Source organism: Ascidiella aspersa, chromosome 1 (assembly GCF_963924565.1).
Source record: "Ascidiella aspersa chromosome 1, kaAscAspe10.2, whole genome shotgun sequence".
NCBI classification, from domain to species: Eukaryota; Metazoa; Chordata; class Ascidiacea; order Phlebobranchia; family Ascidiidae; genus Ascidiella; species Ascidiella aspersa.
The window spans coordinates 33,453,916-33,465,158 of record NC_139447.1 but is presented as its reverse complement, the minus strand read 5'-3'; the positions used below and the strand labels follow the sequence as shown (position 1 = coordinate 33,465,158).

The following is an 11,243-nucleotide window of genomic DNA, read 5'->3' as shown; positions in this document are numbered from 1 at the left end:
TCAAATATCATAATTGAACTTTATTTTAGTGTTTCGCAAACAAGCTCGATGAAAATAATATACATAAGACTGTAAAATAGATGTTCCGCTACTTCAACACTTTTAAATTTTTGTTTTTTTTAATTACAGATTGCCTTGAAGAACACGTTGGCACGCAATGAAACAATTTCTGAACACATTTGACAAAAATTAAACACGTAAAAATAAAAGCTAAAAACAATAACTTATTGTCATGCAAATGAAAAAGCCCGGACAGTAAAACATTTTAGCGAGCAAACATTTAAGTAGTCAAAATCGGCCAAAACGTTTATGAAAATCTTCTGAACACACATAACAACGTATAAGGCGATATGGATTATTGCCATGCGTAGCTGTTCAACTATAGCGGGATCCCAGCTGTTCTAAGGAAGTTATGAATGAATTGTATTTATTTCTGTCGGACAAACGAAACCGATCAATTTATTAAGTCTGTTTTACCTTTTGTGAGAGCAGTCGTGAAGAGAAAAAGAAGCATGATTTTAAGCAGCTATAAAATAAACTTAGAACACGTGAATAAATACTATTTCCACCTGTATCCTATAGTGCCCAGAAGGACCTGGTCACATACTCACTGTGTATATGAACGTTTCAGTTGTTACCGATTTAGTACAGAAGTTAATTTGCTTCCTGTGTTTTTTTAACGCGTATACCCCAAAAACTAACTTGGCCACGGTTAGAATGATGTTTTCAAATATTATGTCAATAACACACAAATTTCAAAGCGAGCCTAACTTCTATCAAGGAGGAGCCTTTAAAACAATTAATATAATTAGGGCAAAAGCAGTGGCGTGGAAATAGTTCAAGAAAAAACATTCATCCTCCTGTACTTTGAGTTTGAGCCTGTGGGAGTAATATTGCCATTGTGTAATGACTTTGATAAATGTCTTGACTTGACTTAAGTCTTATGGGGTTAGGTTACTTGACTTGACTTAAGTCTTATGGGGTTAGGTTACTTGACTTGACTTAAGTCTTATGGGGTTACTTGACTTGACTTCTGACTTACTGACTTGGGTTAAAAGGTGTTTTTTTTATAAGCATCGTTTGTTATAGAATTGAATTTTTCAACTTGAGTTTTGCGCAGAAAACAATTTATTTGCTGTATATTGCGTTTGTGTTGTTTTTTAGTTGAGTTGTTGCTCATAATCCTTCGGTTAACCAATTTTAATAGTTTACCGTTTTATTTTTATAATTAGGATACGACTTTCAGCTCTGAAAATGACTTGGAACTTTACTTGGGCCGATTGATGACTTGAACTTGGACGTAACGTTTTTATTTATTTAAAAATATTTGACTTAATTAGAAAATGACTTGTTTACAACACTGGATGGTGCCGCTTTGTTAATGCTGTTTGGTTTCGATATTTAGTTGCAGTGGCGCGGTTGGTAATACATCATTAGTAATCTAGTGAACAACTGGGCAAATAGGTGTTGTACGATTAACAACGGTGCGCAACTGCGGACGTGCTACGGCTAAACTGAAGCGGGTGAGGTGTTAGGGTAAGAGCTGAAAGCAATAGTTATGCCATATAGCAGTTGAGGTTGTCAGTTAGTACGCGTGCTTAAACGCCACGATTAGACAGACGTCTATGTTCTGTTATCGAAATTGTAAAAGTTATTTAGTTGACTTATTTTTGTCGACGCAAAGTTAAAAAAAATCGAATGTTGTTAAGCAGGCTAGTGTGTTTAAATCAGATGATGTTTCGGCAAACTGATGTGAGTCGGTTCATATCTGCTTAACGTTTTAAAATATACATAGTGTAATGCATCGGTATGTTTTTCTGTTTGTTATTGACAATTAAATAATTCGCAAAAAATCGTTGTTCTGTTCGACACCTGTTATTTGTGATACGCCTAGATATATATACATATTTTTTGATAAGCTTAAGCAGCACAGACGCTTAAAATGAAAAATAAACCATTCATATATGCTTTTTTTTAAAAGCAACGTTTACAGAAACGTACATATAGACATCTGCATGATCTCCATTAATCTTCCAAAAAAATGTCCGTAAACTTAAGTAGATTATTGGCATTGCTGGTCGTAACAGAAACAGTCCTGCTTACTTCTGGACAAGATGCGTCTACAAGCATAACCCCAGTTAGCACATCGGAAAATACAAGCATTTCGTCCCCAGCAAAGGCCGCGAACCATCCAATCAATACAACTCATCCACATTTCCACATTGGCATGTTTGTACCCTACTGCTCCCACAAGGCAGTGCACTCATGCACCACGATCCCTATGAACCAATGCGATGAGTGCAGCATGGTGGCTGCTGGATTATTTGGCTTTGCGGTCATTTTGATTGGACTTGGTGTGCTGATGGGCAATGGATTGGTGATTTGGATTTTTGCGAAGAATCAATCCTCGTTCAATGGAACCTACGGACAGATTAAAGTGTCACTGGCCGTTTCAGATATCTTGACAAGTAAGAATGTTTGTGGAAATCGTAGAATATAGGGATTGAGTACGCAGTTTTGTTAATCGTTCAAAGCAGAGATTCTTAAATTGTGCGTCGCAAAGCCCTGGTGTGTCGTTTTAATATTTCATGGTCGTTGCATAGTTATCAGTTGTGATTTACCGCAGATCATAATTTCTTCAACAAACCAATAAATAACTTGGCTTTCGTATACCAATTTAGGTGTCATAAGAAAAAATGTTTGAGAAAAAGAGTCACACTATGGTATTTTTTCTGTAAGTATATTATATAAAATATAATGCTTAAAACTGGTAAAACAGAATGGTTTACATATCAACAGAAAACTTTTTTTTCCAATGGTACTTTGCCCATTTCAACGTTGATAGTGTCAAACTATTCTTGTGGTCCTTGTTTTAAGCGGGATATCTATTGAGTTATTGAGTTTTGCTGCTTCGCCATGTTAAAATAAATATATACACTTATGCGAAACAATTTATACATCCGCCTCTAAACGAGCTTTGGCGTTTAGAATACGTTAAAAAGTTTAATTTTTCCCAGTTGTACAGCTAAACATAATATGTAGTACAAGTGTTGGTTTTTGTTTATATTTAAGTATTCCTGAATGTACTGTTGCTGTCAGGCATTGCATCAATTGTAAAATTGTTCTTTCGGCAAATTGCCCTGACGACGATTTACTGTATAGGTTATAGAATCGTCGGTACATTTAATATATATATATATATATATAGATGTTTATTTGCCGGAAGAACAATTTTACAATTGACACAATGCCTGGCAGCATCTTTATTTGTAACATTCTTCCATCAAACTGTCCAATAATTAATAGCTAGAGTAAAAAAAACTACGTTTCTCCTTTGTGCCCACAGGCATCCTATTCTTCTTCGTTATCTTCCCGAAGTTTATTCAGTCGCTAACCTCCACCAGCTACGAGATTTACTTGAGCGAAGGACCTCGTTCTTACGGGCATACGGCCAATTTTGCCGGATTCTTTCACTTCTTCATATACACCGCCTCCTTCTACCACCTTGCACTGCTTGCCCAACAACGTCTGTACGCCGTGGCGTGCCCACTCAAGTACCAGCAACAGAAGGCTATCCATGTGTACCTTGGACTTGCTTTAGTCTGGCTTACGTCTTTTGCGATTGCCATGTCGCCTAGTAAGCTCCACCCCCTAATTATTCCATACAATGATATTTGAATAGAAAATAATAACAATCATTAAATTAAACAATATTTTACAGGATACCAGTACAGATAATTATGTTGGACATTATTTAACTCAGTTATTGCCAAACTGTTTTTGTATATAGGGTATCGACTTTATCCAAATTTCAAAAATTTGCAATAAAAATTGGTACGTTTAATAATTATATTAATACGGTATAAACAGTGGGATCAAAATACATTCTTATCAATAGCTTGCAAATAATATGCAAATAGTACTCTGACAGAGAGAGAGAGAGAGAAAACTTGCATATCGATGGGATCATTAGGCACCATTGGGCCGGTACGCACTAAATATTAAAGCCTATTTTTACTGAAGCACGTTAGGCTGTGTGTATTGGAATCCAGTGAAAACGGAATTCGGTTCCGATCCGGTATTATCGGACATCCCTAGATAACCATTCCCCATTAACCCATCTTTACCTGTATGTATTATTCAGTTTGAATATTTGTTCTTGTAAAACAAGGCAATCGTTTGTACAAAACATCACCAATCTAAGGCCCACGGGCCAGATCCGGTTTGCAGATTTAATCCTACCGGCCCTGTACGATATTAGGGATGCCAAGTGGCAACATTGATATCCTAGGTAGAGTTTTTTACTTTGAAAGGTAAATTTCAGAAAAATACCACATTTAAAATCTAACATATAATAAATCAATAGACTGTTTATTTATTAAAACAGATATAACATAAAATCATATATAGCCTACTGGCATTTTTACATGTTTGTTTTTGTACAGAAACTGACGATGCCTTATAGGCGTAATATATATTTCTGAAAGATTTGACGAAATGATTTTTATGTTTTATCTGTTTTAATAAATAAACAGTTTTAAGATCTTTGGATACGAAGACAAGAATCTTCTTTTTTACATTTTATTGTCCGCGGGAGATCCTTACTTTTCTAAAGTGTTTCAGCTTATATAATTAATCAATAGACCTACCAACGCCACAGTCAATTTTGGATGAGTAACCTGAAAATCATTTCCATTGCACTCATCAATTTAATCAGTTTTGCCAATTTGATCGTAGTATTAACGTCCATTGGCATCGGATAGTATTCCAATACCAAGAAGCTGACAATCCTAGTAATGACAAGTTTGGTTGCATCATTACCATTCTTCCTGTATTTATAGTTTGGTACAAGAATGCCTCATTTTACTACGCAACCGCTATCTTTCTGTACACTGGAAACAGCAAAAATGGAACATTTGTAAAGATCAACTTTTGCTTTCTGTCTGTTATACCATATTCATTAATGGTAAGTTCCATCATTTGCAAAATAACTTAAGTCTTGGACAATTCATTCTATACCATGTCATTTGAGTGAATTGTTCTGTTCAACCAAATCAACATTTTTGGTTTCTAAAAATACATATTCGTTGTTTTTGTGATAATAGAAAAAGCTTGTGTTTTTTAATATAAATTTTCCCCTTTTAGTAGAAAGTCAGTAATTACCCAAGTCAAGTCCCAGTCCAAGTCATAACTAAAGCAAATCAGTATCAAATCAAGTCATTATGATCATAATGTTTTTAACTCAAAAAATAAAACTATATTTTTTGAAGTACAGTAAGCTTCTTGAATTTCTTGAATGTATTCAGTATTAAAACTGCCGTGCTTATTTAACAGGCTATCTTAACGGTGGCCACCGGAATTTGTCTTAGTCAGAATTTAAGGAAGGCTCGACGATTTTCAACAGGTCGCCAAGAAACAAACAAAAACGAAGTCATGATCTTCTTCACTTTGGTTCTCATGGTTGTCGGACTGACGTTAACTGTGGGTAAGATCAAACTTAAGACGTGTGTTTTTTTGCTTGCTCGTTTAAGTGCATAACAGAGGATCTCAAAATTTATACTTTGTTTCCTTAAAACAATGGCGGAGCCTAGAAGCAATTTTTTTCATTTTTTTTAAACAGGTAAGGTAGGCAATATCGCCGTAGAAATATTACTCTGATACAGTGTAGGAACAGCCCTGTAGGCCTTACTTGTCAAAAAAATTTGTTGAAAATTGGTCGTTGCAACCTAGCATATTGGCTTCCGAGATCGAACAATAACTCCTGTTTTTTTTTATGTTACTCGTTTTATGACGTAGCTTTGTGACGTCATTTCTAATAAATTTTTAGGTAAAAACATTTTTATCGGTCTGGTAAGAAAATTATTTTACTCTTCATCCTGCTCTTACATTTAAATCAGTATTTATACAACGCAATTTCTTTTCACAGGATGAATATTAAAAAGATTTTTTTCACAACCACTTCTGATAACCACTGGATACTAGTGTAGCCTACAACATTCGTTAAAACAAAAAACTGCTATGATATTCTCTTTGTAAGCTTTTACAAGAGTTTCACAAAATATAAAGGTTTACATGTGGCGAACAGTAACAACTACCAATTTTTGCTGTGAGCCTGCTATATCCACGCTTCAAATCATGTTCAACATTTTATTAGTTTTTTATTACCTAGACTAGAGGCAGAATACAATACAACAAACCTTTTTGTAAAATGCTGAAAAGCCAATAAACCTGAACGCAGTTATAACGTTTTTGTTATTACCAGCTTTATACGTCTTTAAAAGGCCCAGTAAAACCCGAATTATTCGCATAACTTATCTAAACTTTTTTCCAGGGCCGTACGTGATCGTTATTATTTTGGAATTGTCGGGATTCTGGCGATTCTACAACTTTGAATACATGTTCGTTTCCTTCTACTACTTATCGTTGGCCAACAGGTGGGTTAAAACGCTAGTTACTTCAAAATACACAAAAAGAAATGTTTAAAAATCCCAGCATTCCCCTGATTTAATCAGATTTGTTTTAATTCTAATTATCACATAGCGCATTACAGCTATAATATTTAAAACGAATAGTTAAGTTGGCAATTATATTGGGTGGGTTATCTACTATAGATTGGCACCATGTTGTTGATCAAAATGTAAATAAAACAACTATTAACTCATCACTGACCCACCTATTTATAGCTGTTTGTTAAACAACATTGTGAGAAAAGAACTAACTAGAACAGCCCTGTTTTAAAAGGTATGTTTTCGGTGGTAAAGCAGCCTAAAGCGTTTACTAGGCCAATTTCGTTTTTTGCATCGCGTTTTTGAGATAAAAATTGGAAAAGAATGAACTTATGAAGGTTAATAAAGGCATGCTACCTTCATCGATGTGTCAAATGGTATACAATTGTGCGTAATTACAATGATCTCCCATTAATCTCATTGTTTAAGCTACAGTTTGTTTTCAAGGTGCAATTTATACCGGTTTCACAAGTTACAATATTAATCTATAGTCCCAATAGTTTCGCTTCACGTTGTAAAACCCCTTAACGACGACAGACCTCTATTTCCTCCCTGGAAGTGTTCAATTGGTTATAAATCACCACAACATCCCGTCATTTACCCACGTAAATTTGCAATACTTCCTACAAAGAGAGTGGTATGATATAACTGGGTTGTCACGCGGCCTTGCAAAGCCCTGGCTGCAAGTTTAAACTTGACTGAATGACTTAAGCTGCCGCTACCCTTGCAATTCTTTGAAAAAAAACAATAAAAAAGAACAAAGCCAACAGCTAGCTCTTTAAATACTGTAACAAACTATTTTGTTTAACTTTTTTGGTTATTAATTGTATTGACAAAAGAAATTACACGGTTACAAAAAGTTCAACATTGGCGGTAAGAAAAACCAGAGACGCTCACCAAATACTTCTTTAATTTTTTTTCTGAAATTTCACCGCGTGTTACAGTTCAATTATTTAATATTAACAATCATAATTAACTTAGACGTCATTAAGAATAATAACTCAGTTATGTGCAATAAAACTAATTCTTTTGCAAAGCACAAGTTATTTAAAATGTCAAGACCGTGTAAGATTTCTATTAACAAAATGGGATGCGGCGTTTTGCCTTTTCACATGTTCTGGAAATAATCCCTTAACCGCAATCATTAACATGTTACATTCTTATTGGGAAATAAAGTAATACTAAACTTGTATTTGTAAAGCTTTATTAGTATACCTGGTGCCTTCGGCAAGGCCACCAGCGAAATCAGTCGACCGAATCTGGATTGCCGTGTAAACAAGGCAAGGCTACAAAAGTGTAGTCTGCGGTGAGGTTCGAACTCACAACCTCACCCATACCATTTTTAAACTTTTGCAGCAAACAGAAAAATAAGGACCCTAACCATAATATAACCTGTAAGGTAATAGGTAAATCCAATAATTTGATCAGTTATCTAACTCGCTTATGTTTGGCTGCATGTCTATCTCTAATACTAATAAGATTACAAAACGTTTTGCTGCACAGTTAATAAATCCTCGTGCCAGAACTGCGAAGCATGTCAAAAATTGAGTCCGAGTCCCGAGTCCGACTCCGGTCAAATGTGCGATTTCATCGAGTCCCCAGCTCGGCTTTGACTCTACAGTCTGTAATTCACCCATTTATGTATACTGGTAACAAAATTAGGATAGAGTTTTAGCAATCCACTTGTAAGGTTGTCATAACCTTCATCGACCTACAATACATGGTTTGAAATGTCCACTATATGCTAACTATCCGGCCTTTTCACAGTTGGTGACCATTTCCGATTTAACATTTCGTACTGCGCATTCGCACGTTGGACTCGGGACTCGGGTAGTTAGACTTGGACTTACTCGAGTCCCGGGTCCGAATCCGACTCCACAGCCCTGCTTAGTGGCACACAGTTTAAAAATTACTGCTTGACACAGACTGAACTACACTCAAGCCGTTTTTTAGTTTTGTGAAGCATTGTTTTCTTCCTCCAGCCTCGTCAACGTGCTAGTGTACAGCGTTGTGGACGCCAAGTTTCGAAAGACGGCTAGAGATCTCCTTGGGTTGTTGTTCTGCGGGCGACATAGAGAGGTCAGCCGGCGACGAACATTCTCGTCTCTGAGAAAAAGCTAGCGCACATCTTTGTCTCAAGTGCCTTCTGCCGCTAAACTCTCGAACAATGTTGCTGCTGTATAGAAAGCGTTATCACAGTCTGATTCCGTTCAACTAGTGGACGATCATGGCTGGCAATCGCACAAATCCAGCCTACCGTTGGGTTTATTTATAGGCTAAGTGTGGAAACCCTTTTTACCGAGCACATCCTACATCTGCTAATCAACACTAAAAGTTGTATAAAGCAGGGTTTCCCAAACTGTGGTCCGCGACTTCTGCACAGGTGGTCCGTGGCGATATGAAAAAAATTAACTGTCACACATATACGTTGTACAGTACGTAACCTTTCAAGAATAAATTGCCGCAGTTATTTACAATGATTTCGAAAGCTTTTGCTATTCAGATCGCAAATCTTACTTGTTGCGCCTTCGTTGTAGTCAAAAAGTTGTTAACGAAAAATTCTTGTATTCCTCGTCTATGACGTAATAATATATGCTTATCGCCATTCGAAAAACACAGGTCCAGACTTTCCGTGGACTCTGACTTACAAGTTTGCGTTTCACAAATAACACAAATAACGAACTGATGATTTATGTAGAAAGAATCTATCGCATCTGTCCCATTGATGCTGTCATTTTTTTATGTTATTTTTTGCTTTGTATTGCGGTCCGCGAAATAACATATTCAAAAGTAGTGGACCGTGGTCCGAAAAAGTTTGGGAAACCCTGGTATAAAGTACATAAAGCTTAAAGAAATTACATACATCGTAAAAAGGAGTTAAAGAAAATATTGTAATCTTCAACTACAAATATGCCTAGTACCGGTAGGCTATGTACTTATTGGCAAGGCACTGCATTAAAAGCACGGTACTACGTGCTACATTTAAAAAATGTATTTTTTAGCACTATGTCGCTTGTATTTCTTTTGTATCGAACCTGAGCGTAAAGCGACGGTTGGTTTACCACATATGTTTTTTAGTGGTTTGAAAATCTTTGCGCAACCGTGAATTATTTTTTATATTTTATGTGACCGCTTACCACATTCTGATAATGTTTGCCGACTAGATCATATCGTTTCATTTTATTCTTTATCTGAGATGTTCAATGTGTAAAATATTATATACCACTAATATAAGAGCAATTAATTGTAAAATACTAAATATATGAACCCAAGAGTTCAATCTTAATGTAGTCCAAAAGTTTTGTTTTATAAGCTGCATTGTAAGCAAGGATGGAAAACAGCAACATAGCAACATCTTTAAACCAGCTTGAATCTGCTAATTGTAAATGCTCTGAGATTTTTTTAATGATATTTGTCTATTTTTTTCCACTTCTTGGCCAATCCATTTAGATAATTTATTTTAAAAGCATTTTGTTTTCGTTTTTTCTTGTGAATGTGCGATAGTTTATAAACCCAAAATAACCTTAACATAAACATTCGGAATCTAAGGTAGCCACCATTATAATATCACAACCTGCATTAGAAAAATCTGCAGCGTGTAATCAATCTTTGACAAAAGACCAGAATTTATTCCGGTACCTCGAAGCCAAGCTTCAAGCCTTTAGCCAAGAACCTAACTGCAGGCTGTGGTTGGCGGCAGAACTTGTTTATGATAGCAACGCGATTCTGCAGCAAAAATGCCTGTGCGTTGTGCGGGCATTTCGTCTGGCATTTCGACGTAGGGCGTTTGAGTCAATGTGCCACCATATCAGGTGTATGGCTCATATTGGAGAGCTGACGCAGCACAAAAAGCGTTTAGTGTAGTAACCTGTAGAGCGATATTGTTTTATGAATCTGACAACCTAAATGGATACCGCTGCTTTACATTTTAACGACCAGTTTGCCAAGACACTGATTGAATCAGATTAGGAAAGGATGATAGCGTTTGTTGCACATTACCTGAAAGATCTCGTATTTTTTACTTAATAAGGGTAAAGTTAATGTTTGCCAGCTGAATGATAGTAACTAACTGTGTTGTATAGACTTTTATGAGACTTGACTTAAGTGCACTTAAATGATTTTTTTTTCAAATAAAATTACTTAACTTAAGTGATTTGGGCAAACTGACTCGACTTAACTTAAGTCTTCAAACAAATGATTGACTTTATATGTTGTGTTTATGTTTGAGTTATTTCTCATAATCAGACTATGTATAGTTTACCAGTTTTAATGATACAATGTTTAATATGTATGACAAGGACCCGACTAGAAGTACACTTGCTCTAATGGTGACTTGACTGGTGACTTGGGCAACCGATGACTTGGACTTAAGTTATTTTTCAAATAAATTGGCTTGGACTTAAGTTATTTTTCAAATGAATTGACTTGGACTTAAGTCAGTTCAAAATGATTTGTTTACAACACTGGCAACTAGTTTCAAATAAACCTTAGAACATAAAAAAGCAATAAATGTTCCAGATTTATATCAGGAAAAATATGCAGTCTTAAACAAAGTACTTATTTAATGTGGAACTTTAAGAGAAATTGCTTATTAAGCTGATTTTTAAAATCAACGCATCAATTCTATAGATACGATACGCGCAGATTAAGGATATTTGCCCTCCAGGTATGCTCATATGATTGAGCCTAATATATTGAGTAATCTTCTGCATCTCATTTTTATGTGTGGTTCTTTAT

The 11,243-nt window shown here is 35.6% G+C and overlaps 2 protein-coding genes across 2 annotated transcripts; both read left to right on the top strand.

Annotated features, from left to right (window-relative positions):
- Positions 1-2,227: 2,227 nt before the first annotated feature.
- Positions 2,228-3,601, top strand: LOC146169888 (uncharacterized). The gene is made up of 3 exons (XM_083387810.1): positions 2,228-2,468; positions 3,347-3,512; positions 3,556-3,601. Exons 1-3 carry the CDS (start codon positions 2,228-2,230, stop codon positions 3,599-3,601), a joined length of 453 nt encoding a protein of 150 aa, XP_083243936.1.
- Positions 3,602-3,615: 14 nt separating this feature from the next.
- On the top strand, positions 3,616-9,513 carry LOC146169887 (uncharacterized). Its single transcript, XM_083390873.1, has 5 exons — positions 3,616-3,637; positions 4,842-4,966; positions 5,335-5,485; positions 6,332-6,434; positions 8,489-9,513. The coding sequence occupies exons 1-5, from the start codon at positions 3,628-3,630 to the stop codon at positions 8,625-8,627; spliced, it is 528 nt and encodes a 175-aa protein (XP_083246999.1). The 5' UTR covers positions 3,616-3,627; the 3' UTR covers positions 8,628-9,513.
- The last annotated feature ends 1,730 nt before the right edge of the window (positions 9,514-11,243 follow it).

Bases quoted from the DNA above. Each gene is read 5' to 3' on its own strand.
- LOC146169888 (XM_083387810.1), top strand. From the start codon at position 2,228: ATGTTTGTACCCTACTGCTCCCACAAGGCAGTGCACTCATGCACCACG. The intron at 2,469-3,346 runs GTAAGAATGTTT...TTGTGCCCACAG, and splicing joins CGTTTCAGATATCTTGACAA to GCATCCTATTCTTCTTCGTT. The intron at 3,513-3,555 runs GCTTGCCCAACA...TGCCCACTCAAG, and splicing joins TCCTTCTACCACCTTGCACT to TACCAGCAACAGAAGGCTAT.
- LOC146169887 (XM_083390873.1), top strand. The intron at 4,967-5,334 runs GTAAGTTCCATC...CTTATTTAACAG, and splicing joins TTATACCATATTCATTAATG to GCTATCTTAACGGTGGCCAC. The intron at 6,435-8,488 runs GTGGGTTAAAAC...TTCTTCCTCCAG, and splicing joins TACTTATCGTTGGCCAACAG to CCTCGTCAACGTGCTAGTGT.